The 27267-nt window shown below is 49.4% G+C and overlaps 2 protein-coding genes across 4 annotated transcripts in view; both read right to left on the bottom strand.

Annotated features, from left to right (window-relative positions):
- Positions 1 to 125: 125 nt before the first annotated feature.
- Positions 126 to 14903, bottom strand: LOC112980720 (solute carrier family 22 member 13-like). 2 transcript variants are annotated; one of them, XM_026095818.2, is made up of 10 exons: positions 14512 to 14903; positions 8050 to 8153; positions 7136 to 7290; positions 6294 to 6462; positions 5800 to 5920; positions 5022 to 5116; positions 4436 to 4650; positions 2816 to 2924; positions 2321 to 2530; positions 126 to 1772 (listed from the first exon to the last, which is right to left on the bottom strand). In XM_026095818.2, the coding sequence occupies exons 1-10, from the start codon at positions 14881 to 14883 to the stop codon at positions 1676 to 1678; spliced, it is 1647 nt and encodes a 548-aa protein (XP_025951603.2). In that variant the 5' UTR covers positions 14884 to 14903; the 3' UTR covers positions 126 to 1675. The 2 variants fall into 2 exon arrangements, with proteins under 2 accessions (XP_025951603.2, XP_025951613.2); XM_026095828.2 differs by lacking the exon at positions 14512 to 14903 and adding an exon at positions 11246 to 12629.
- A 4524-nt stretch (positions 14904 to 19427) lies between these two features.
- The window catches only part of OXSR1 (oxidative stress responsive kinase 1), a 91239-nt gene continuing 83399 nt past the window's right edge, over positions 19428 to 27267 (bottom strand). Inside the window, exons 14-18 of one of the 2 annotated variants that reach the window (XM_064505699.1) lie at positions 26140 to 26213; positions 25138 to 25190; positions 24007 to 24075; positions 22954 to 23018; positions 19428 to 22099 (exon numbers count right to left, since the gene is read on the bottom strand). In XM_064505699.1, coding sequence (XP_064361769.1) covers positions 22025 to 22099; positions 22954 to 23018; positions 24007 to 24075; positions 25138 to 25190; positions 26140 to 26213 — 336 coding nt within the window. In that variant the 3' untranslated portion in view covers positions 19428 to 22024. The remainder of the gene's footprint in view (positions 22100 to 22953; positions 23019 to 24006; positions 24076 to 25137; positions 25191 to 26139; positions 26214 to 27267) is intronic. The other variant, XM_064505700.1, reaches the window with a different exon arrangement.

Below are 27267 nucleotides of genomic sequence, written 5' to 3'. Positions count from 1 at the left end.
CAGCCAAAAATGCACCACTCTGTTAACATCAAACTAACCAGGCGGAGTGGTCCAGAGAAGAGCAGATGAAACGGATCTGCAGCCTACTGGAAACATGAATAAGATGGAAGCAGAAGTACATCAGATGTGCCTGGACATCTTTATTTATTTATGAAGTGAGTTGAAATGAAGAATCTCAGAGCAGATTTCCAAAAAAGGAGAAGTCACAGCTCACTCAATAACCAGTTTTTGCTCCAAGCTCTTCCCTCAGCCTAGCCTTTCCCCCCAATCCCTTCTCTTTCATAAAGACCAAGTAAGACTGACACCAGCCGACTGACACCAGCAGCAGACTGACACCACCAGCTGACTGACAATAGCATCCACCAGCAATGGACCAAGCACCTCCACAGGCAGACCCACAAGTTAGGAGCACCATAGCTAACTTATAACAAATCCCTTAAAAAGCAGAGGCTCAAAGAAGGTGGCAGCATAGTCAGCCCCTCCTGACGGGGCATTGTCACATGTAACTGATTTTATCCAGAACACTGTCCTCACCAAACTGCATATTCATGGGATCCTTTGACCCACAGAAAACATGCAGGCATGACAGCAAAGAAAAACAAAGTTTCCTTTAAAAGCTTCTCAGCACTACCTGCAAAAAGCCGTAGGGCTGTATGCAGTCGAAGTGACAACACCACCATTATAAAACTTCTGGGCTTCATCTATACTAAGCTGATGGTAAAAGAAAGTCATCCTGAGGGACTGAAGGTATGGGAGGGAAGTATAGGAAAAGGCACTTACTTTTTCTTCATAGTACAAGACAAAAGTGGTCATAAACCATTCAGACACAGTAATGGATACAGCATGAAGAATAGAATACAGTAGAGCAGAGTAGAGTAGAATAGAATAGAACACAACACAACACAACATATTGACTTGTTCTTTCCCAGAAAGATTTGCATTTTCTTCTAAGAGACCAAATGCTACAACAACTCTTGGTTTCCTGGAACACTTATTTTTCACCACAACCTGATAGCACAACCTTCCATGCACCAAGCATCACTGTAGGCTTTCATTCAAAACAGCTGGCACCAAGAGGAAAATCCTGCTATCTGCTACACATCCTTGCTCACTGCTTGTTGTTTTTTCCAGCACAATTATCTTCCCTGACTGAGCATCTCAAATCTTTTTTTTTTTTAAAAAAACAGAGTTTTTAAGACAGGGTGAGAAGCCATGCTAGACAGACCAGAGAAATGACTCCTTTTGCAAGTGTGAGATTATTTTCTGTGCTGCATCTGCTCTAGCTTTCTGTTTTGTGAGTGCAGTGCTCCTTTGCAAGTTTATTCTATGCTGCAACAGGTGACTCACTTGGACAAAGTTTCCAGACTCATGTTGGTGGAGACAGGAGATGAAAGAGGAGGAGATGATGTTGCATCCATGTTTAAAACTTTTTTTTTTTTCCTTAAATTAACAGCTTCAGATTGTCTCTGAGGAGAGCACTGGTGAACACAAGAGACAGTATGCAATGCCCAAAGGCAAACCGTAGAGGGAGATACAAGAAGGCAAAAAAAGAAAGGGAAAAAGAAGAATTAGCAGTGCTGCTTGACTGAGAGAGCTGGTGTACTGTAAACAGAGACCCTGACCGTCCGCAGTGCCAGCACAGTGCTCGGTTGCCTTTGGCTGCTTGCAGGATCAGCTAGAAGTATGTGGTCTGAGGGTACTCTTTGTCTTGGCCACCACCTTTTGCTTTCACGTGACCACTTTCCGAGCTGCTGTTGGCATTTTCACAGGACCTAATGGAAGGGAAAACAGTTAAAAAGCAGACAAAGACCCATTCTGACTTGACACAAGCCTTCTCCAATGAGCCTTGGGAAGGACGTGTAGCCTTCAAGCAACTTCCTTCCCATTCATCACTCACGCCCTCGGTGGCTGCGGATACCGTTCTCTGAGGAGGCCAGCTAAAGCACTGAGGTTCAATTCAACCACATTTTGTGGGGAGCAGGGAGCTGGGCGGTAGGTGATGTCTAAAGCTGGAGGGCACAGCTACACAGTATCGATCATTCCCTGAGGAGAGCGGGGGAAGACTCAGTGGGAAGTGCAGAGCCCTCCTGGAGTCCCCCCATCTCATGGGCATGAAGGAAGCAATGACCACCTTGGGTCTGAGATGCCTCTTTGGGCATGGTTATAGGGGCAAATGACACAAGAGGAGCCTCCCATCAGCACACTTGGAATGAAAATCACATTTACTAGGTACCCTTGTGCATGGCCCCAGGGGAGCGTTGCTCTCGAGGAGGAAGTGGGCTGTCACTTGCAGGAGCACCGGGGCCGTCGGGGCACCCACCTGTGCTGGGGGACGGCTGCTGCCGTGTCATCTGCCAGCTCTGTGCCGCGGGTCTCAGGCAGCAGGAAGCAGAGCAGCCCCCCCACCACGGGGGCGCTCCCGAAGATGGCCATGGGCACGGCCCGGTGGTAGTGTCCGAGGAGGCGGATCAGCGGGGCGATGATCCCTGCCACCCGCGCCGACATCGAGCACAGCCCCACGCCGGTCTGCCTGCAGGGAGGGAGCGGGGGCGGCGGGAGGCACAGGCCAGGCCTCGGCCCCCCGGGCCCATCCGTCGATGGAGCCGAGGTGGCACAACCACCCCGTGGCCTCCCTCGCATCACCCTGACGATGCTCCAGCCGGTGGGGCACGAAGGGCCCCGTTAGCACCAGGTGCAGCGCACCGGGGCGTGTACCACGACGGGCACCTGGCTCAAGGAGCACCGTGTCCGTCCCCCCCCTGCTGAGGCCGGGGTCGCACCCAGCCCCGGGAAGGGCAATGGGGAGAAATCTCACCTGACGACGGTGGGGAACAGCTCTGCCGTGTACACGTAGGAGGTGGAGAAGGAGGCCGAGGAGGCAAACTTCCCAATGACGGCCAGAACAGTGATCAGCACAGGCAGGTCTGAGCGGAGAAGAGGTGGCTGCTGTGGCATGGGCGCCCAGCACCGCTCGGACCTGAGACGAGGGCTGCAGTGGGACACCCAGCCACAACCACAGACCACGCAGGGAGCCGTCACCTCTAAACAGCCTGAACCTGGACCAAACAACAGCTCCGGTCCGAGGACCATCCTCACGCTACTTTGCGTTCATCTCACCACCCTGGACATCGGCTTGCCCAGAGGGAAACCTTCTCTCCATGGGTGGCCCAACGCCCTGCGGGCTCTGCCCTCTCCTGTCTTGACACGGCTGGCAAGGGAAGAGTTGGCTGGTCTGGGGAGGTCCCCGCGAGGGGAGGAACTGGCAGGGGCTGTCGCTGCACTCACAGAGCTGCCGGGAAGCAAGCAGTCCAGGGAGCTAGCGGTAAGGCAGCCTCTTTGGCATCAAAGTCAGGAAATACAGCTGGGAATCACACCGAGAGGGAGGGGCTGCCTTGCATCACAGGGCAGCACCTCGACAGACTCCCTCGCTGGAGCAGAAGCTCCATCCCTAAGGCTTCCCCCGTGATCTTCAATAAGCAACAGAAGGGTGCTTTAATGGGATGAGGAATCCCAGCTGCTCACAGAGGAGTGGTGTGAGATGAGCTACATCCTCCCCTTCCCAGAAAGCAGACAGAGCAGGAGGAATCGCACTGCTGTGGTGACATGACCACAGATCTGACATCCCTGGAGCTGAAGCAGGTTCAGACAAGGTCATCAGCCTTTGCAGAGAGATTTGTAGGAATACAAGAGCCAGACAGCCAATTCCAATGGATTTTCCAAGCAAATCTGCCACCTAAGCTATCGGAAATTATTCCCAGTGCATCCTTTCTGGGAAAATACCTTCTGGGCAACTAGCAAGGAGAAGTCAGATTTCCTAGACCACCTGCGTTGGGGTGGGCAGTTTACTGATGGTCACTTCCAGTCATTGGCTCTGCAGCAAGGCCCCTGGATCTTTGAACGCCTGAAACTAGAGCAAGTCACTCAGACACCCAAGCTCTTTGGGAGGTGTTCAGCTGGAAACATGGTGCCAGTGACCCCCAAAGGCATCTTGTTTCTCTTCTCTTCCCTTGACTTTTACTCGCAGCACTAGCACAGCAGCAGGTGCAAGGATATGGAGTGCAGGCAAAGAGTGGGGAGAAACAGAGAAGAGGTCGTTTCTTTTTCCTGCTCACTTAAAGAAGGTAGACTTACTAGCCTTTTAAATGCCTTGTCTTCTGCATCTCCCTGAGAGGAGACAACAGTGTGTAACGGGCCCTCCCTGCCAAGAGCAGGGCGCTGCTGAGGGGCCAGGCATAGCTCTGAATGAGAAGAAAGTCATGCTGAGAAGAAGCCAAAACATTGGGAGTGCACCCCCTTGGGACAGTGGCCCTAGAGGTATCCCAAACCCTGAGAGGCAGGCTGGGAGGATGGGAACTGGACTGGGAAGGGAAGAGCCAGGGCTCTGCAGTCCCCTGCCCCAAAGGCTGTGCTCCTGGAATGGGAGGAGGTTGTTCACCTTCAGGGATGCCAGTGATGATCAGACACACTAGACCAGCCAGCAGCAAGAGAACACCCTGTGATTTCTTCCTCCCAAACCACTGCAGAAACAAGATACAAGAGGCACGAGCTGGGACTTCCACTGCTCCAAAGGCAAGTTGCGTCAGGTAGATGTCCAATCCGAAGTTTGTTACGTTCAGGCTGAGCCCATAGTAGACAAGGCTGTTCACAAACCTGAGAGTCAAGCAGAGTGGCATTAAGCATACATATTGTCCATGAGTGAATGCAATATTGATCTCTACAGATGACATTTTGACCATGCCCAGAATTTGCACGGGGACACAAAATCACCCCAAGGCAATACCCAACGCTGGAACTACACCAACCTTTCTCACAAACCCCACAGCACCCTGAAGAGCCAGCTTCTCCCCAGGCCCACAGATGGTGGTTCTGGTCCAGCCTGGGTGGCAGAAAGGTGGCAGAAGCAGAAACACACATGCACATGAGCCCACAAGCACCTAGTGAGTTTACAGTTCTCATCAACCCCCAATCCCATCTTCACTTCACCTAGCAGTCAGGAAAGGGGGAGTCAGAGGACGTCTTACCAGGTGCACGTCATGATTAAAGTCACCTTGCGGAGGTGCTTCTTCCGGAAGAGATCCATAGTACTTCCAGGCTTGGTCTGTGCCTCAGGCTTCAGCTTCAAAATTCAGAAAATCATGATCAGACCAGAGAAAGGAAACTCATATCCAACGCCTTTTCTTGCTGACATCAAAGAAAGACTCCCCCAGCTTCAGTAGGATGGGCTTGAGACCCCAAACTCTGCTGGGGTGGATGGCAGCCCAGCGGGGCCACTCTGATGACTATATGGTCTGGGTGCTCAGCGCAAGAGTTTGGTGCCTCAGAGTTTCCTCAGGACAAACTTTCCCAGTCTAGCGGCTTTGGGGTGAGCAGGGAGGAAAACCCCATTTAGGCATTGATTCATGGCAAACCAGAGTCTCAAGAGACAGCTCCTGCTCCTCCTCGACAATGGTGCAGTCCTCACTGCTGAAAAGCCAGGGAAGCATGTGGGTCCTCTGCATACCCCAAGGTGGGTGACAGAGAGCTTGGGACTACTGCAAGGCTCTTCCTTGGTCTTGTCTCTCTAAAGTTCAGCTGAAGTTGAAGTTACCCACGTTCCCTCCCCAAATAATTCCCAGACACATGCAAAGATGATTGCCAAATGACCTCAGCTCCAGGAGCTGCTATGGACCTATTCTGGATTAGGAAATCCATCTTTCCTGGACCTTTACTGATCCAGCTTAAACATGCTGTATTTAGGAAACCAAGTGCAGGTGCAAGTCTCTCAGGAGAACAAGCAGTTCTCCATTGCGCCGTTGGTACCTGCTCAAGGAGCCCTGGTGGGATGGTGCGCTTGTTAACGGATGCTGCCTTCTGAAGGATCTTCTTAGCTTCTTCTACTCTCCCTTTTGTCATCAGCCACCGAGCCGATTCTGGTAGGACCCTGCCATGGAGGTGAAATCAGGAGATGCCACCACAGCCTGCTGAGCTTCCTCACAGCCCATCTCCCTGTGACCACTTCTAGCAAACAACATGCATCGCTTGTGACTGAGGAGTCTAAATACCTCTTCAGGCCAGGCTTGCCAGGCCTAGTTTGAGGTCATAAAGTACACACCTAAGTGCATGAACCAAAGTAGCTTCTGGTCTCGGTGGTCAGTGCCCCGGGGAGGTGAGCTGAGCTCAGAAGCAGCCCCTCCAGCACCTGCGCTATAATGGGGCAGATCCAAGATGGTCCTGACCTGCTGCCTCCTGGCTGCCATCCCTCACACCCACTGCTGTCATGTCTGCAAGGAGCTCTCTGCCCTCCTCCCACTCACCAGAAGTAGAAGAAAAGAGCAAATGTAGGAACAGATCCTGCAATCTCCAACAGCCTCCAGTTCCGAATACCGTAACTCAAGCCAGCCAAAAGCATCTGTCCGGCGGCAAAACAGCAGTGAGAAATAAGCACTGCGTGGGTCCGGTAGGAGACACCAACCCATTCTGTAGCTGAAAAGAACAAAGACTGAGGGTCATCATTGTGAGTGGTTTCCCCTGATCCAAACAGTGTGCATCCCTTGGAAAGAGCTCTCTAGTAGGTGAGGAGAAGAAACCAGCTGTCCAAGCTCTGGTGTTAGAAACACATCTGAACCACCAGTATTTTGTGAGCTGCACCTCTCCAGAGATTTGGTCAGTCCTGTCAGCCAACACAGGGTTATACACACTAGCATGGACCTCTGCAGGGGGACAGGGAGCTTATGTACCTCACATCTCTCCTATCAGGGTTCACGAAGTCCATTGCTGGGCCCCAAGTCTTAACAACCCAAACGGCATTTGAAATGGCCTCACAAAATAGGAGATCTGCTGACAGTAAGCCCTGCACCCAGAAACCAGCCGTGCATGTCCCAGTCAAGGGCTGACAGCAATCCCTGGGGTGGCAGCTCTGTCCCTGCAAAGGGGGCTCCAGTCCTGGCCCCACAGCCCAGCTCACCAGGGCTCTGTCATCTGCTACCAGCTACTTAGCACTCCTGTTTGAAGTCTAGGGCCATCTTCTCACTGAGATGAGGTCTCCCTACATCCAGCTTCCCGCTACTTCTGCAGGGTTGTCTTCCCTGAGTTGCCTTTCTTGGGAGAGGAGGACAGGCCGCATCTTTCTGCCTCAGAGCAAGGACACCCTACTCACCCAAGGCCAATATCGTCATGGTGATCCCTGATACAGAAGCTCCCACGACACACCTGAAAGCCATGTATACATAGAAATGGGGCACAAAGGCAGTTCCAAGACCAAATAAGCCCTGGATGAGGATGGAGATCAGAATGACAGGCCGGCGACCGATTCTGTGGAGGAGAGAAGACACAGATGGCGTCTGGAGAGATCTCATGGGCACGGCAAAGAGACCAATGGGATTTATACTGAATTGGGGACCACTCACACCCGAGGAAGTGCAATCTCTGGGTGAAGAAAGTTCCTAAAAGCACCCCAGGAAGGAATAGGCAGCAAGAGCAGTGTCTCCACTTCTGATCAGATGCCGTGCCAGCAAAGGCTAAAGGAGATGCTGCTAAAGTAAGCTGCCCTTGAATGTCCTCTCCCTTGAGGTCAGTGAGGACCAGCCTCAAAAGGACTGTACTGCCGGTTCACATGTGAAGCACCCCGTACACATGCTGTGCTCTTCTGCCTCGTGAGCTCCCTGTGAGGCTGCGACTCTCACAGGAGCTGAGCACCTTGCTCAGGTCATGGTGAGCTGAGCAGAGCCACAGGAAGGAGGGGGCACCTGCCCTGGTTGACTCGGCTGAACTCGGGTCCAGCTCTGTGCCCAGAAGGACGTGTCTGGAACCCCTGGAGACACCCCCGGGTATCTGAGACACCTGCTGAGACTCGATCTGTGATTCCTTAAGGATGCCCCAAGGGCCATACCTGCCTCCTTCTCCCGTCACCTCTCAGACATCCACAGGCATCTCAGATGTCTGAATCAGGCAAGGAGATCAAGCCCCACGGAGTGGGTTTCATGCTCAGTGCATGGACACATCCTGAACTCTGGGCTGGTTTGTCCCTGGGTGCTGGGCAATAACTCCGGGCAGGTTGTTGCATTTCCTCACCTGTCACTTAACGGCCCAAAGATGATGGCTCCCAGGAGAAGCCCCAGCATGTAAATGGCCTGGGAGATGTCATTCAGGTCCTTCCTGTCACACACAAGGTCAAACTGGAGGAAGGAAACACAGCCGCTTTTGCTCTCAGCAGGCCCCAGCCGGGCAGTACTCTATCAGGACGGGCAGCACCGCTGTCCCCGCGCATACCCAGGAATCGGTACCCAGGCCCTCGCTCCAAACCCAGGGTGCGGAGATCCCACCCCCAAGGACACGTCTCCACTGTGTGCATGAACAGCACAAGCCAGAGGTAGGACAGGCCCACGGGGCCTCCGTCCAGCTCCTCACCGTGGGGCCCCTCTCCAGAGGGCTAAGACCTGCAGGACCCCCCTCCAGAGCAGGTTCCTCTGAGACAGCCTCCTGGTTGGGAAGCTTTGCTTTAAGCGAGACCTCAGGACAAAAGTCCCAGCACCTTGCTGCCTTCCTGGCATTGGTCTGGGTCAGGCTTCTATCCCCCACGGCCAGGTGTTGAGAGAGGTGGGGAAGGGTGAAAGGAGGAGGTCAGCAGAGGGGTGTCCTCTCTCAGATGGTTTCCCAAGCTCGTGGCTGTGGTCACCCTTCCAGCCACCCAGCCTCCAGCCTGAACGGCCTAACTCTACGGAGCGTTTTCCCAGGCAGTGATCAGGGCACCAAGAAGGGATGTTTAAACCCGCTCTCTGCAGACACGTTGGAAACCTTATTGATGAGGTTTCAAAAAAGGCAGTGATTGTTTCTTTCCCCAAACTTTCCTTAGAAATACCAACACCGTTTGCTCCCTGACGTTTCCTCCTTGCTCTCTTTTACTGCTGAAATGCAGAGGGAAGAGGGAAAGGACTGGATTATTTTATTGCCCTTAAAAGCCTGGGGCACAGTTGAAAAACGCAGTTCTTTACTATGGACCCATTTTGTGGCTCCGCTCTTTCCACTCAGACTCAGCACTCCACAAGCAACGTTAAGTGACCGCACAGAGTGGGACATTGCATTTTCAGAGCATTTCAGCAGAGACACAGGCTGTACCTGTGGTGTCTGGAGCCCAGCCCAGCAGACTTTCGCTAGCTTTGAACTGGTGTTTTCATTCCAGCAGCAGCAATGTCAGTGCAGGATAGGAAACATGTCCAAAGTGCTGCAGGGCACAGTCAGGCCCCCAGGCTTTCCCGGCTCCCAAGACCAGCATGACTTGGCAGCCAGTTTGGGGATGTTTGCACCAAACTGCTCTCACAGCAGGAGATGCCCTGTTGTCCTGCTCCAAATGATGAGCTTCTGCACGTGCAGCTGAGTCCTACCAGTCCGAGCTCTGACGCCAACTCGTGATAACAGAGTGGCCTCCCGGGACTCCCTCCTGCCTGCCCTTGCTGTAGTCACGCAAACATGCAGCTGGTCCATGAATGTGTGGGTGCAACAACATCTTTAGACATGGAAATTCGCCTGGAAACAGATGGCTACTGAGGATCCTTCTAGAGAAGCTCCTGACTTGGTGGTAAAATGGATTCCAGAGACCACATGGAGCCCCTGGAAATGATGGATTTGGGAGTCTCTCATCCAGTGTAGGTCAGAAGAAGGAACCCATGAGAAAGGACTGCAGCTGGGAGTGGGAAAAGAGGGAGGGAAGGAGAAGGGAGGAAAGGAGAGAGCAGGCCAGAGGTCCTGAGAAGTCAGGGATGCCCATAGAGACAGAGCCTTTGCTCATCTGCAGGGGCCATGGGACATCTTGTCTCATCCCTGAAGATCTCTGGAGGACCCAGAAAGACCACTGCCAGCCAGGACCCTTGGGAGATAAACCTCTCTCTGAAGGAAGGTGATGTGGGGAGAACCAGCCTGAAAACAACAGGAAGGGAGGATCTGTACTGGAAGTCCTCGGCACAGTCAGAACGGAGATGTCTGTGTGTGAGATCTCTCTCATGCAGCAATGTTGCATCTGGGAGCCTCTAGGGACAGTTTCCATTCCAGAGGAAAAGTGCAAATAGGCACTGAGGTCTAGTGGTGGGTAGGCTGATGCACAGAGACAGTGGGTTCTCCTTTATCTGTTTTTGCTGCTCAGAAAATTTGGCTTTTGCCAGGTTCATGCTGACATAGTACTTCTCTGCCAAATGGCTACATTTGCTGTTTACTTCTCTGGTTTTCAAGAGGAAAACTCCATTTTTACTGCAGTGATATTGCCAAAGAAGATGCCATTATTGGGACAAGATCTGCACTCCTCCCCACACCACATATTTGAGTTCCAGCTGTCACTAGGGGTGCTGCTGTCCCCCTGGGTTTGCGGGGGGGGGGGGTGTTTCCTTTTTTTTTGTTTGTTTGTTTTTTTGTACTCTCTTCCCTCCTGGGAGGAAAAGAACATATGAAATGCTAATTCTAAGGCCAAGTAGTTTCTTCTAGAGACCTGTTCTGTAGCTGCCTGCGTCTCGAGAGCATCTATAGGAAGACATGCCCAGGGAAGAGGATATATAGGAAATAGAGATGACAGAGCACCAAAATAAAGTACAATTTAGCGCTGCTCAGTGGAGCTTGTTGGTGATTCTGACGTTCCTGCTAACCCCCAGGCATGTGGCTTTGCAAGATCTCCTCTCCTTGTCAAAGCTGGTACCTCCACATGGAGTGAGCAGCAATGAGGAACCTGGGCTGTTAGAGTCAGCCCCGAGCTGAAGTCACCGCACAAGGTGACAAAGATCCCGAGGTAGTCGCTGCGCAGCTGCACACCCTGACAGTCCCCCCCCATTGCACAAGAATGGAAACCAAGCACTGACCCTCCCCTCAGCCCCCAGACAGGGGGGAAGCACAAAAGCAGTGCACAGGGACAGACAAGGTAGAAGAGTACCTCCAGCTTGCAGAGCAGTGGCTGGGGCAGGGACACCCAAAAAGTCCCTCCACGCATGGTGCACCGTGGGCCTGGATGCTGACACAGGGGGAGATGGTGTGCCGAGCACACGCTGGACTCACCAGCTCGTCCTGTGGCCCTGCCGGGCACCTACATCGCAGCCTGCCTGCACACAACCTCCCGGACCACACCTGGACCATGGGGGATGGAGCCAAGGTCCCCAAAATATACCTGAGGTAAATCTCAGCCTGGCCACACCACGACTGTCAGCGGCATGGACTGCGCTACAGGACAGGGTGGCTGTTTGGGTGGCCCATCGTGTCCACGTCCCCAGAGCATCAGAAGGCAGTTACAGACCTCGGTCAGCAGGGATGGCGTTTGTGTGGAGGGGTACACCCAGCCGTTGCTGCACTTCTGCGTGGCATTTAGGCCGTACGCCACGATGGAGTCGAGGTCCCAGTCCACAGGTGAGTACATGGAGCACTGCTCGTACGCCCCGCTCGCGCCCCGCGGGACGGTGAGGTTCAGCTGCTCATCCTCCGTCAGGTTGGGGCCGACCACCCGGATCCAGCTGGTGTTGCAGTAATGGGGCACGTCCACCAGCATGAACAGTTGGCCAAGCATATGGAAAGCAGTCAAGAAGATTGGGAGGGAGAGCAGCACTACCAGCCATTTCTGAAATAGCCCAAACTCCCCTAGAGCATTTATAATATCTCCAAACGCAGACATGGTGACGACTGCTATGGTCAGGCTGTACTAGAACACATCGCTTAAATGAACAAAAATGTTTTAAATGGACAAATTAATGTTTAAACTGCACAAGCACTAAATCTCTAATCAGAGGTGATAAAATGTGCACTTCTATCAGCATATTCTCCATCAGCCCAATCAACAACCTGCTGGCATTGTCGGGGATGCACTTTGTCACCTGTAACCCCCTCCCTGTTCCCAGGGCAAGAGCAAAGGTGCCAGAGCACTGCTGCTCTCAGGGGCAGCACGAGGACAGAGTGTCTTGTCTCAGCCCGGCGTGTCTCCCCAAGCCTCCCGAAGGCAGCTCTGCTGCAGCGCTTGAGGTCTTTGTCAGAGACGAGAGGCTGTGACCACCCAGAGGACGGCTTGGACCCGGGGCTCCGGGTGTTGCAACCAGGCACCAGAGGAGGGAGCGGGAGGCTGAGCTGAGGGAAGTGGTTCAGGAGCCTGGGGCTGGGTCCCTGCTCTGCCGCAGAGTTCTGCTTTGGTCCCCAGTAGGTCCCCATCGTGCTCAGAGCCCTTGCTGACCTGCCAACATCTGCCTGTAGACACCTCCTGAGCGGTGGCTTCCTGTGGAGCCAAGTCCACCCTCACAGTGCAGCTCCCCATGCTGGATCACCCCAAACCCGAACATCTGGACTGTGGGGCTGAGCCCTCCTCAGGGCCGAGATGGCTCGTTAGAGGCTGAGCACCTGGGACATCGCAGGATGCACTGCAGCCCCCGCGGCTGCTCCACTCTGTGTGCCGCCCGTGGGTCAGCTCTCGCTCTCTGCTCCAACAAAAAACATCAGCTACTCCCTGGGGCATTTGTTCCCCATGCATCTACATCCTTGTGATCTGCACCAAAGCACTTCCCCAGGAGATCAGGATCCCATCCCAGGGACTAGGACAACTCAAGCCAAAGAGAAGTTCATCACAAGGCACCTCATGCTCTGTGCCCCATTGCTGTTGGAGCTGACACAAAGCCATCACCTCACACTTCATGCCCTTCCCCAGCCTTGCGAAGGAGGCACCCTGCACACTTTGGGAGCTAGGGGATCATTAGGAGAGCAGGGACTTTATGATGGACACGGGTGGTTAAAAGCAGGCACAAACCTGCGGGAGCACCATGGGGCTCTAGCCCCCTTCCTCTCTGTAGCGCTTCCTGGACCTGTGACACAGGAGCCTCTGTCAGCTCTTCTTTGACCCCCTACCACCATGCAGTGAGGGGAAAGCCATGCCTTGTAGATCTACATGCGCAGATCTAGAGGGAAGTCTTGCCCATAGCTGAAGTAGGCTGCTCCTGCAGTGGCTGCAGGGGCTGTAGCAGCCTGGTGCCCATCAGGACGTGGTACTGCTGTCCTCTGCCAAAGCAAAATGCAACATCTCCCTTTGTGATGATGTCCACATTCAGGTCAGAACCTCTCAGCCTCCATTTGCACCTTGGAAGAGACCTGGATTCATGTCTTGGGACCTCCCTACCGCCAAGGAAACTGGCCAAGGAGAGTCAGGGCCAAAGCCAGGGCTGGGAACATCTGAGGTACTGGAGGGATGGCAGAGCCAGGGCTGGCCATGCTCCCCGAGGCAAGGAGGCATGGGGCAAGGAGAGGTGAGGCAGCTCCTGTTGCAAGAAGGGCCCCACAGGGAGCACCGAAACAATCAGCACAGCCCTGGTGCCAGTGACCCCGACTGCCTGTGCTGCAACCCCAACTCCTGGCCATGGAGCTGGAGGTATCGCGAGCCCAGATTCTGCCCTTTGACAAGAGGGCATTGCCCTCTCCTTCTTCCCAGCCTTGCATTGGGAAGGCCCTGGGCCAGCAACCAGAACAAAGCCTGTAGAAAAGGACCCATCAGACAACAGCTAAGGAGATGAGGAGAAGCACCATAAATGATGCTCTCCTATCGATGAGAGTCAGTGCTAAAATCCAGATCCTGCAAACGCCCTGCCCCATCTCCAGTCACAGCCAGGGCCCATTTGCCCGTGATGCCTTGTGAGAAGAAATTGTTTTTCTGCTAAAACACCTCCTGGGGAAGGTGAAGAGAGGTTTTTTTTTTTTGGTTCCCCAGCATTGCTGCTGCTGGGGAAGGTGAAGAGAGGTGTCACCTCCTCTAACTCCTCACCATTACAGAGTTGCCTCCTTGCCAGTGCAATTCAGAGAAGGGGGGTCATGAGACAAATCCTCCCCACAGCATAGGCCACGGGCTGTCTCAAAAGGCCCAGGGGGAAGAGAAAACAAGCATCCTGGTTGGGGTCACTTGGCAGCCAGTGACCTGCCCCAAGAAGAGACACGTTTGAGTCATTTGGCATGGGCAGAGAAAGGCAGTGAATTCCAGCTAAATGAGAAAGATGATCCTTTAAGCCAGAACATTTCTTGATGTCTGCCTGAATAGGAAGCTTTCTTGCACACAGAACAGTCTCAACCCCGGTGCAGAAGAACCTGGATGCCCTGGTTGTCCTGCTCTGCCTGGCACTGGAAACACCAAGGTGGAGCATGGGGGACAGAGCTGGCACCACATTTACAAGAGCGGGGAGGACACCTGGGCCTGGGCCAAAAACCAAGGAAAGGAGTGGGAATCCCTTGCTGGAGGTTTCCAACAACAGAGGAGGAGGCAGCAATTGTTAATCAGGCTGAAATCACACCTCAGCAGGAAGGCTGAGATGGCCTCTTGAGGACCTGCCCAGCCCATGTGTCCGCGAAACACATCTCCTGGGCCTGAGAGAGGATCAGAAGGAAGCCTTCTGCTGCACTTCCAGGGAGAGCAGGTGCACCGAAGCCAAAGCACACGATAATCATCATCTCCAGGCAGGCCTGGCAGTAGCTTGGGACACCCCAGCCTGCAGAACACCGTTTACCAGAGCACAAAGCCATCAGAAACCAAAGGATGCTACAAACCTGAGTGACCAGCGTCACCTCATGGTCTGCGGGGTACACCCAGCCGCTGCTGCACTTCTGCGTGGTGTTCAGGCCATACACCACAATGGAGTCGAAGTCCCAGTCCACAGGAGAGTACATGGAGCACTGTTCATATGCCCCGTTGGCATCCCGGGGGATGGTGAGGTTCAGCTGCTCGTCCTCAGTCAGGTTGGGATGGACCGCCCGGATCCAGCTGGTATCACAGTGATGAGGCACATATGGGACCATAAAAAGTTGGCAAAACTGGTGGAAAGACAAACTGAGGGTCGGAAAGCAGGTGAGCACCACCAGCCATTTCTGAAACGGTCCAAAATCACCAGTAACTTTCAAAAGTTCCCCAATGCCTGACATTGTCAGCTTTGTCTGGAGCAGGACAGTGCTGGGAGAGACTTTCCTGGGGGCTGGAATTAATATTTAAACCCAAGATAAGCTCTGCATACATAGGCAGCCTCAGCAAATATGTGATTTTTTGTTAGGATCAACTTCATGCCTGATGTTTTACCCATCATAGGTACACTGTGTAATATATTAATCATCTCTGTACCACCCACTGAGGTACAGCATCTGATACTGGCTAGGGCAGCAGGACCCCTGTTTCAGGAGACCTGAATTGCCCCTCTGCCAGGACCGGGTGGCATTGACTTGGGAAAAGACTCATTTTCAAAGTATTTGCTGGAGTTGCTGAAGTGCTGAAACAACTGCCCATCCCCGTCAGCTCCACTGTTTGGGCAAGCAAGGTTCAAACAGCGCAAGTCAGTGGAGTGAGACGCAGAGCTGGAAAAAGTCCAGGAGAGTAAATGGGGCGACCCTAACAGATGAGCAGAACAGGAGACAAGGAAGGGTGGCCGGCCAGTTGGTTACAATCCAATGAGAAGGGCGACTGTTTCCTTCCTCTTTTGCAGCTTCCCTGCGAAACCATGAACAAGCCACATTCAGGACGTCTGCCTTTCACAAAGATTCTGGGCCACTCCATAGGCTGGTGGGAGCAATGTGTAGAAAGATCTGGGGAAGGCACGTAGGCACTGTCTTGCAGGTGGTAGAAATATCTCTGGCACAGGCCAACGCTGCTCGAAGGAGGTTTTGCAAATCTCAGTTCAAATGCTTCCATGCACTGAAATGACCTTTAAAACATGAAGCTCAAACCAACTCTGTTCAGCTCATCCCAGAAATGGGAACAGCTTGGCACCCCTTTGGGATCGCAGGTGAGGCTCCATGAGGCCATAAAGCCTCCAGAGATGCCCAAAAGCGACTCAAATGCTCCTTCTCCTGCCTTCAGATCTGAGGGAAGAGTGAGAAGCAGAGCATTCAGGCTGGGATCTGTACTCACAGCGTTGCCATCAGGAAAAACACAAATTCCAGGAGTTGCAACCCTCGGAAAGCACTGAGGAAACGTTGGCACACGCTCTCCAGGGGAAGACATTTTCCATTTGTACACTCAGCATGCAGGAAGGAAGAGATCAACGATCAGAGACCAAAGACTATTGTACAGGAACATAATGGAAACTAGACCCTGGCTGCCCGACGTGGGTTCACCAGACTGGGTGCAAGCCCTTAGCCGGAGGGGACCCACAAACACCCCAGCTCCTGGGCAGGTGGTGCCCGCCCACCTTGACGCAGCTGGAAGAGGGATGCTGCCCTCAAAATAAGCTCTGCTCAGCAGACACAGGCAATGAGCATCAAAGGTGGGGCTAAGCAGGCAGACCTTGAACCAGGGTAACTCAGTAGCACACTGGCCATTCTTACTGTGTATTTCATGATTGCTAAAACATGGACCTGGGAAAGAGATGTTCTGCTCTGCCTGGGATTGGAGAGCCCAAGATGGAGCACAGGGGACAGCTGGCATCACATTTACAGGAGCAGGGAGGACACCTGGGGCCTGGACCAACAATTAAGAGAAAGAGTGGGAACCCCTTGCTGGAGGTTTCTAACAACAGGGGAGGAGGAACCAATGGTTAATTGGGTCAGATTCACACCTCCCAGCAGGAAGGGCTGAGGCCTCAAGGGGCTCTGGAGGACTTGCTCAGCCCATGTGTCCATGACACACATCTCCAGGGCTTGGGGAAAGATCAGGAGGAATCCATCTGCTGCACTTCTTGGGAGAGCCTGTGTGCTGAAGCCAAAGCACAGGATGAGCATCGTCCCCAGGCAGGCTGTCAGAAGGGTCTACAGAGAGACAGAGGCTTCAAACTATTTAAACCCAAGATAAGTCCTGCAGCTGTAGGCAGCCACAAAAGATACGTAAATCTGAAGAAAAAGCAGTGCGCTGCATTGGGATTTCTACTCGCATCGTGTTCCCATTAAGTAAACATAAATTCCACGGCTGTACACTATCCAGGGGAAGTTATTTTCTATTTGCAAACTCACCACTTGGAAGGAGAGAAAACTGTCAGAAGGTGATCATGAACTAGTAAGAAGAGCAGGGAAGCCCAAAGGAAAGAAAGACTGATCAGGAGGGTAAGTCAGTACCCTTTGGGGTGGGGGTGGAAGGGAAACCTCAGCAAGGCACGAGACATCTTTGTTTTATCCATGTATTTCTCAAACCCCAAAACACAGGTTCCCCTGCTGAGCACACAGGGACAAAACAAGTGACCAGTGTCATGCTGGTTTTCCTCTTAAAGGATATGAACAAAGAGCAACAGGTTCTTCAGACAAGTCCATGTAAAAGAGAAGAAAAGGAAAAGGGTAGCAAGGCTTAAGACAAAGGATTATTCAGTAATCACTCAGCAAACCTTTCCATTAATTTTCAATTAGGAGGAGGTTGACAGACAACGTCAAGGATGGAGACAAACTCTAGGAAAAGGAATAACCTCCTGCAGTTTAATGCACTCAAGTAAGGAAGGTCAGGTTGTTTCCATACCAGGAGGCAGAAAGCATTGACAGAACAATCTTTTTACTGAGTTTAACCAATGTTAGGGGCAGGCGGGAAGATAGACAAGGCAGAAGATAGACAAAATGACAAAATGCAACAGTGTGAGACACCTCATGGTAGGCACCGATAAGGGGGAATGTCCAAGGACATGAATAGCTGGGGTAGATTGGCCACCTGCAGAAGGACTATAAGGCACTGCTGTAAGGCAGCAAAATAAAACAGCATGCAAAGGATTGGAGGTGGGAGTATGATATAATTCTCTGGGGCTTTTTAAACATGGCTTGGCCAATTACTGGAGAGACTGCTAAAAAGTTGTCTCACAGGCACAGAGGACTAGATTCAGTGACCAAGAACAGCCCTTCCCATTCCACCTACTAACCTTGGACATTACATTCACTCGAAGTTTCCTGGGTCTACAAGGAAAGACAAACACCTTACCCTTCTAAAAAGATGAAGGATCAGATTATGGCAAACTAACTCCAAGAGCCTTAAAAAGGAGGAGGAATGGAAGAGGCAGCTTGGAAAGTGCCACCAGCCAAGATACTACAACACTTTGTTTAGAAAGAATGTGGCATTTCGGAGCAACATCTCACACTTTGAAGCAAACACTGATGGGTTCATTCCAGTCAAAAGACCTGGGGATCATGCCTGGAACTGCTCCTTCCCTATCCTATTCCCCCCTTAGTCCATGAAGTCTAAAGACTCTTCTCCTTTCCCTCACTCTGGGCAGGGAGGAAAATCCCCTCTGTGGCTGTGGGGGAGACATCACAATCTCCCTGAAACAAAACCCTACTGAACCCTGGCTAAATCGTACCCACAAAGTTGACACCTTAAATAAATAGCGTTTAAATAAACAGGGAAACAGAAAATAGACATCAGGAAAACATTTCCAAAAGGACTTTGAGTAGGAAATACTGGTTAATTTTAATTCCCAGGTAACACTTCCCTTTATTTCCAAAACTTTCCTTCCTTCTTGAAAGGGATGTGAAGGAGGATGGAAGACTTTGGGGTTTCTCCAAAGCTGTTCTTCAGAAAAGCTTTACAAGAGGTAGCCAAATACACGCTCTGCTTGCAAACAGGCGCAGCAGAAGAGGTCAGCCCTCCTCCTCCTTTTGCATGCCGCTAGACACTAAAATTTTGCAGTCAAGCTGGCAGCTGCCAGCCAAGGTTGTGTTAAAGGCTGACCACAACTGGGGAAAAGCTCTGCAGATGCTCACTCAAACTACAGCATACACCATGACAACTCAACTGATATGATGATGACAGCAGCTCACTGTCAGGTCACAGAAGTTTTCATTCTTGTGATAAGAGGTTTATTGACAGTCTGCCAAGAGTCCGGTCACCCACACACTCAAACAAGACCTTTCACTCCAGACCCCTTCCCATTCTCACAACCCAACGCATGACTGCCGGCACACAAGCATGATGCAGACAACAATATTGCTGCTTATAAAGATGAACAGCCCAACTGGACAGAAGAGGCACCAGGATAATGTGATAACGTGGATATGCCTCAGCTCTGCCTCCCACCTTCAATGCATTTTGTTGAAGTCTTGGCTTCACTTCAAATGTAGGGGAGAGATCTCAGAGATGCCCCTGAATAAGATCTAAGGCATAAAAAAAGAAAAGAGTATTCTGGAAATCGAGAGAAGGGGAGCAGTTGATACTCCACGTTTCTCACAGCATAAACTATCTCACTTGAATGGCAGCCTATGCCATCCTTACATGTTCCCAGAAAAGGGAAGCCTGTGCCCAGCCACACAGAGCTTGCACAGTGTAGAACAATTTTTTCAGCAAGAGACAAGGCCTCAAGTATGATCTAAAATGTTCCCCTGGCCCCAGCTCTACACACAGGACACCTGCAGACCATCCCCACCCCTTCCCCACCAAGTCTTCCCTGGGGGCTGTTGAACCTCCTGCCACCCAGAGCAGAAATACGCTGTGTGATGGAGACAAGTCCCCAGGCTCCATCCCCAAGAAACACCACTCAATTCAGCATCACTAAAACAACACACCGAACACAAGACAACGGACAATTTGTTCTTTATTGATTAAAAATTAGAGACATGCAGTAAAATACAAAGTCCAAAAAGAAAAAAAAGCCTGAATATTTTACATCTTTCATTATAATCTACAATACACCGAAGTTGTGAAGAGGATCCTTTTTCATTAACAGAACATTGTCCTTAAAGTAGGAACTAACTTAAAAAATACCAACTGCTCCCAGGTACAGGTGAGAATTTTGCACATCACCACCCCCCAAATTCTTAATGACGCTGGAAAAGAATCACGAACAGCATTGGCACTTACTGGAACACCACCAGAAAAGAAGTTGTCTAGCACTGTAATATCCCAAGCAAAAATTTTGGATCACTACTCAAATCATCTGGAGATCTATGTAGCAAATAACATCAACTTCTTCCTTACTTATTTTCTTCCTTTAAAGAGCTAAGGAGCATTGGGTTAGTGTGAACTCAGGCTCTCCAAGTCCTGGCCTGGGGAAAATGGGCAATAATTTAACAAATAGGCACTCCACTGTCTCATCTGAGCCGTTCGAGTCCTACGCTTCTCAGCACCAGTACACAGAAGACCAGTGAGGTCCTCGGGGCATGCAGGCAGAAGGAAAAATAATACTGCACCAAGACTAGCTGGTCTCTGCAGCCTAAGGGTTTCCAATACATCCCTATCCACCCCTGGGCAACATGAAAATCCAGATCCCAGCCTGCTCTTCCCAAGCCAAGAAGCCGTAGGGCCACAGGGAGTGCTTGGGATAAGACAACAGGAGGAAGTGCCAGAGCTGTTGCACACGCGCACGCATGCCCACTTGGCCAACCAACTCCCCCGGCAGCAGACACCTCTCGCTTCCTCGCCTTTGGAGAGCTTCTGCTCAGCACTCGGAGCTGCTCTCGCTCCCAGGCCCTCCTCCTCCTCTCCCTTCCCTTCCCGCTTGCTAGCGATGGGGTTGCCATGAGCTGGCAGCACCCATCGGGACCTCCCCAATAGTCAACTACAGGCTAAAGAAACAAGGGCGGTAGAAAAAGAGCATGCACAATTCAGGAAGCTTCCACAGCTGCCCGTAGAGAAAATATATAAATATAGACTGTTCATCAGAAGACTTTGAAATAAAAAATGTCCTAATTGAACCCAGTCGTTCCGTTTTAACACTCCGTTTCTGCATTGTTTGTGGCTGACGGAAAGCAAACACGTTTCCATCTGCGGGTTAAATGACAGGCTTACAATTTCCGTGTAGAAAACATTTCAGAGCCAAGAGCAGTTACAAAGGCCAACTGTGAAACAGTAGGAAAAAAAAATAATCAACACCATTTATTATTCACATATTGCATTACAAGTGTCTCTTATCAAACGCAAAGTATAATTTATATTATTCATGTAGAAACTCAAATGAAACACCACATAGAAACAACACCTAAACATGAGTTACTTGGTTTCAGTGACATCCTGATCAAACGTCGCAGCTTGGATCGAAGAGAAGGCGGACGACCCAAGCAAGTAGTGCAGGACGGACAGTTCGGCGCTCGCTTGCCTAGTACACCGCTCTACCGGCAATTCTTTATTGCTGTAAAACACAACAGGGATGGTTCCACGTGTACCAGTTTGCGGAGGACTTGGAAGGACATCAGGGAGGATTCGCACAGCCAGGCGAAGTCACAGACTGGGTTTCAAGAACAATTTGAAGTGCATACTTTCCAAATGCTGAGTGACACAGAATTCCTCACCCTCTGACCATCGACAGTTTCTGGATCATCTGAAAGATCTGTTTCCAACAGAAATGCCTCATTCTTCTGCTTTCAGAACAGACTACATCTAAGGATGCAGAATGAAAGACATGTTTTGAGGAAGGACTGCTTAACATAACTTAAAAGGTTCAGCCCTCATGCCATCCCTGGCACTCATGTGGAGAGAACCAAAATGGTAAAAAAATAAAATTAAGGCAGTTTACAAAGGAAAGCTGACTTCTAACACCTCAAAGTCAAGGAACTTCTCAAAAACATAAACACAAGGGAAGAATGCTCTCCCTTCTGTGGGTTAAGACTTGGCTTGCTTTCTCAGGCGCAAGCATTCAAACCAGCGGAGTTTTTAAAATACAGCTGAAGAGAAGCAGATTTCTCAGTACTCCAGGTGACCCAAATAACATGTACACATTGGTGTTTCAGATGGAAGGAGAAGCAGGTGGGTGAAGAACAAAAAAGAAAAGATCCTTTCAGTATTAAAACTTGTGCAAAAATAGCAAGTGAAAAAAAATGAAACCACATGTAAGCAAACATTTAGGCAAGATCAGAGCAGTGGAACCCCCTGCTTCGTACTCAGTAGTATTTTTCTTTAAAGTAAGGCAATAATAAAATGAACATGCAGGCAATGATGCGTTGGATCTGCATGTCTGAGATGACAGATACAAAACCATGAGAGTTGTTTACAAAAGGTGTAAACGCCATTGGTAATTTCAGGAAGGTTTGTGATCCTATTAAGGAAACAATGTTAAAGCTTCTAGGAAGGGGGCTGTAGTTCAATTCTTTGGCAGTAGTGGTTTTTTTAGGCTAACAGAAGCATTACGAATATGCACATGTGGGTTCTCAGATGGGAAACATCTCCTGGGACCATTGTTTAGCTGATGCTGAGCTGTGCAAATCCTATAAGTTTGCCATCATCAGGAATATCCGAGCCTTCAACACCGGATGCCTGCAACACAACGAACAGAGATCCAAATAGCAACACCCATGATGCATCCTCCGATACGCACTACGTTATGCATTAACAATGTGCATCAGATATAGTCTGGAGAGGGAGCAGTTACAGGACAGCTTTGCACTGTACTCAGCAGGTGGCAGTATCCAAAGTTAAAATTGTGGTTTTATTATTATTATTTTTCAGCTAGGAAGGGCTGGGACTGAAGTTTTGCCAATGTCTGCTCCAACTAGGGCTACATGCAGTATCCTGGGTGAAACAAAAAAAACTCTCCTTACCCACAGAAATGGTCAAAAGTTATAATGGCACATGTTTGTTTACCTACCAATAAATTGGTTATACCTTTGCTTTGCCACTGTAATTAACACTGTTTCACTGCCTCTGAAGGATTCATCTGCTGTTGCCACTCATCTCCTAGCTTTTCTTCCATTTCCTCTCAAAGTTAAGGTATCCGGACCCTCCCCATTCTCTTCCTCCAAGAACGATTCAGTGGCATTTCTTTGTGCACTTACCTGCCCTGAAGCATTTCTACCCTTTCGGGGCAAGTATACACTCCAAGCACAGAAAATACACTTCTGTAACATTTTAACGTGCTTATTAGCTAGCATAAGGAAATGTCTGGGTTAGCACATCATCTCACATAGTTATTTAACCCAGGTGCAGCTCAGAGGACTCAAGCTAGGAGTCTGCATTGCCTACTGTCAGAAGACCAATGGGGACCTTTGGGAAAGAAGGGAGGATTCAGAGTGCATACATTAGATGCCTACAGTCGACATTATAGGCATCTATATGCAGTGTTTTATTTGTACAAGTGACAACTTGTTCAATTAGGGAACAGGAATAAATACCAGTTTGAAAGTGACGGATCTGTTTGCTTGGGGCTCTTCCACAATTTTCTGCAAATTAGCTGCAACTGAAATCACACACACACAAAAAACGGGCAAACATTAGGACAGGCTAGAGAAAAACATCCCAAACTCATTAAGGCCTCTTTCTACTACTCAGCAAATTTAGAACATTTAAGAATACAGGGCTAAGAAAAAAAAAGTTTGGTCTCAATTAGACTCAAAGTCTGCTTCATCTAAACATTTAAACTGAAAATGCTGTCACTTGTTACTGTGGCTCCTTTTCAAAGGTAATTATGTTTTCCTGGAAGAGGTGGGATTAGTGTTAATAAATGACCCAACTGCACCTGGAAATTCAATTAATTTTGCAACAGCAGCATCTCCAGATGTTGGGGCCAGTATCTAAGGAACAGTTTTGCTTGCTGTAGTTGAAATATATAGGCAGTGTTGACAGCTTAAAAGTCTCACCTGCTGCCTAAAAGGATGCATTTAGTTAGCAAACTGGCTGGAGGTATTCATGTAGCTATCCAAACGTACTTGTAGTGCAGCAACACGTGCTGCCGCCTTGGGCCAACTACATCACATGCACAACACCCTTCCTTCCTCAGCCCTACCAATGAGTTCCAACACTTAAAATAAAAAGCCTGGCTGATTCCAGTCCCAGACCTCTCTTGCGCAGAACCTGTAAGCAGTACAGGCTTGTGCAGTAATTTGGCAGTGCGTATATGTCAGATGAGGTCAATTTAACTAATACTGTCAGACAGGAAAAGTTAAGGATTTCAGCTCAGGGAGAAGACATATGCATTGATTAGGCTTCATTATGCATTACAAGGAACGTTTTCTTCATAATGTTTCCAACAAGATGATATTTATGTGGACTGGGGGGCCCAAATATACTGGTACAGAACTGCCAATAGAATTAACAGCAGTTTTGTAGGGCCATTGGGGTAGAGAACCAATGCCACAATGAACTGTCCTAGTACCTACAAATCAGGTCATTTAAAACATGCAAAGATGACTAAAATGGTTAGAGAAGAAAAAATAATAGGTAATTACCTATTACCAGATCTCTGCCATCAACAAGACCTGCCGAAATGAGCTCTTGAGATACACCATCAGCAGTATCTGTTGGAGAGAAACACAAGAGCCAGTCACTGCATAATAGAAAATCGTCCAGTTGACTATGGTATTGCACAGAAACCTAAGCCTGTATCAATCAAACAGCAAGAATATTCAAGTTTACGAGACATATTAGGGTGTATGCTGGCTGCAGTCTTTCTTTTCAAACTTCATTCTTCTAATACTGACCAAAAAAACCCCATCTCTACCGAGCTGAAAAAGGTATCAAACAGTCACAGGACAGTGGAATTCCAGACCTGCTTCTTTTCTACCCTTGTATCTACAAATACCTAGGCTACTCTATACTTTGTACGGGCAGAGTCTTTAGCTTTCTCAAAGAAATCAGGTGCTCAAGTTCCCTTCAAAGTCAGTAGAGAAGGGAGTCCATTCACTCAACTCAGGGCAGATGCCTAAATGTGCCCCACTGAAGATGCATGCCTCCTTGACTGAGTAGTGAGACAGCCTAAAGGACTACCTGTTGCAAGTCAGATATCTACCTTAAGTTCCAAATTTACACATCTTCTCAGCAATACAAGGAGGGCACCATTTGTGTTAGCTACTCCGTGGCAGTCCAGTGACCCTGTGGCAAAACAGACCTTCCAGGTGGAGGGCATCAGCCTAGCAAACTGCAATATCTGCACTGAGAAGTTCTTCAGTCATTCACCTTTGAGCTACTCTTGTTTTCAAGGCAGGACAAAAGCCGCAGAGGGCAAAGGAGGAGACCCCTACATACCTTTGTTCCTCTTTACGACAACTAGACTACTGCTTAAAGCACTGCAGCGAGACAGGTTTGAACTGTGTGTCAAACTAAGCTGGAATTCATCAAAGGGCTGCACCTCAGATATAGCCATGGCAGTTTTACAAAAGGGCTCTCAATGCTCCAAGTGCTCGTGATCAGCCTGACCATAAGGCAAGCTTTAGAAAAGCCCAAGGCCTTTAGGAAGCAAGTGAGTGCGCTGTGGACAGACCCTCTTACAGTGTTTCCATACACACATCTGCGCAACACCAACCAAAGGGTCCCCCTTCACCAAAACCACCTTCACACTCTGGCACTCCCCACCAGCTCACCTCTCCCTGGGGTAAATTCAAAGCGAATATCATTGAGTTCTTTTTTCGAATTCCTGCGGAAAGAAGAAAATTTTATATAGAAGAGGCTGTTCCATTTCACTGATCAGTGTCCCGATGAAAGTGCTGTCACTGAAGAATCAGTCTGAGGAGAACTGAATTTACTACACCCTTCCCCCTCAAAGGGCACAAACCTTTGACCTGGGTTTGTGCCTGGAAGCATGGTTCTCCTTAACAATTTGCCTGTCAACCTGACAGAGCCTGAGCAGGCTGAAGCTCGGTATATAATGGCCACCTCTGGTGTAAGGCCACATCGTTCCACTGCCTCTGCAACTCATAGCTGTCAGATTTATCCTTGGAGCACATCCTTTGGGAGAAGGAAGCACTAACTCACTCTGTAGGTGCACACAGAGGTTACATGACTGTCCAGGAATGACTAGGAGATGATGCTCAGAAGTCCCAGTCCAATGCCTACCAAAAACCAAGATGTCTAAGATGAGAGGCAGATTCCTTAAATAAGAAAGGTCAACATGTATAACGACAGTAGAGAGCACTTACAACCCTCTCTCTCCATTTTCCTCGGGACACAAACCAGAATCCATGTCTTGAGCTGGGTAAAAGCTTTTCACACTCAGAACTGGCCAAAGTCTATAAAGTTGTGCCTGAATAGCCAGATAATGCAAAAGGCCAGGATCCTTAATCTCCTTTAGGGAACTTGGCTCATTACTTCCTACCCACCCCACTGGATTTTAAGAAGACTTAAACATTAAAATCTTTTTCACTCTGCAATTCTTGCCAAACTGGAGAGGTGGGCCAGATAAAAACTGCTTTTGTGGGTCCCAGCTTTGGAAGACTGGGCAAAATCTGAGCTGACAAAAAAAAAAATATATGACCATCACCCTTTTAATTAAAAGGACAGATGGCAGGATGTGCTATAAAATCTTCAAGTGGCCTTCCCTAGAAAGGCTCACTTTCACAGAACAGGTCAGTCCTTTGTGTCCTTACCTTAACCTTAGTACAAGGCTGATGGGGACCTTCGTATCTTCTTGTACCGGGGCTGCAGCAGGGGCAGGTGGGGCCTGCAACAGGATCAGGTTATTTCAAAGCAGGTTAATATTCCCTTTATCTCTAGAGAACCTTGATCAACTATAAATATGAAATATCACAGAAGTTTCATATATCACTGGAATTATGATACTACTGTGGAAAACAAAACAGACATAGTCAAACAGGTGAACTTTATCCCAGAACTGTAATTACTCAGGCAGTTCTCTCTGCACTTTTTTTTTTTAAAGAGAAAAAGTATTCAACTTTGAGAAATGCCAAACCAGCAGGACACCACAAGAGGTTTTAAGTATAAAGAGATTGCTTGCTTTGCCTCAAAAAATTAAGGTTTTAGGGCACTCACAACAGTTTCAAGACATCCTGTGTTTTAATCCTTGCCCTAAACATCTGTTTTTGGAAATCTCATACAAATGTGAAGAGCATCTAGGAAAAAAATTAAACCAGTGGATTAGCATATACCCTCAATTTTAGTGAAATCAAAGGCTTTTTTTTTTTTTTTTTTTTTTTTTGAGAGAGCATCTAGTAGCAGTTTTTCCCTTCTAAATTACTTCTGATTAATTACTGGCATCTGTAGTCAAAGCATTTTATATTGTTTGCAGCAGGAGATTTCCAGGAAGAAAGATCCAGGACGTTTCTACCTTTATAGTGTTTGTGATGCTTTCAGGAAAGGGCTAATTGTTAATCAGACTCCACACAGAAAAAAAAGTTTGGTCACTCTTCCATTGTGCAAGTCATCTGTACCACACACACTGATCCAGAGGTTTTAAATCTGCAGACAGCATGCTAGGCTGATAATTTCAGCCTGAAAATCTTAACCAAGTACTTTTTCTTTTTTTTTTAAATCATCTATGTCACTTCTTTTTTTTCCATGAGAGAAATTAACCCCTCTTACTGCATCTGTTGCTCCTCTTGTGCTAATGATTCAGCTCAGCGCTACTGACCGCAATCTTGTTTAAATTAAAGCCAAAAGCATTACCAGGTCAGTGAAAACAAACAAGGGCCCACAGAGAAGCCCAGCGATCTGCAAAACAGTAATCACCCAAGCTACACAAACCAGAGGAAAGCTAT

This window comes from Dromaius novaehollandiae, chromosome 2 (genome assembly GCF_036370855.1).
Source record: "Dromaius novaehollandiae isolate bDroNov1 chromosome 2, bDroNov1.hap1, whole genome shotgun sequence".
NCBI classification, from domain to species: Eukaryota; Metazoa; Chordata; class Aves; order Casuariiformes; family Dromaiidae; genus Dromaius; species Dromaius novaehollandiae.
This window is presented reverse-complemented; position numbering and strand designations above follow the sequence as displayed.

Bases quoted from the DNA above. Each gene is read 5' to 3' on its own strand.
- LOC112980720 (XM_026095818.2), bottom strand. From the start codon at position 14,883: ATGTCAGGCATTGGGGAACTTTTGAAAGTTACTGGTGATTTTGGACCG. The intron at 5,117-5,799 runs GTACCAACGGCG...TGAATTTTGAAG, and splicing joins CACCAGGGCTCCTTGAGCAG to CTGAAGCCTGAGGCACAGAC. The intron at 1,773-2,320 runs GTGGGTGCCCCG...CCCTTCCATTAG, and splicing joins GCAGCCGTCCCCCAGCACAG to GTCCTGTGAAAATGCCAACA.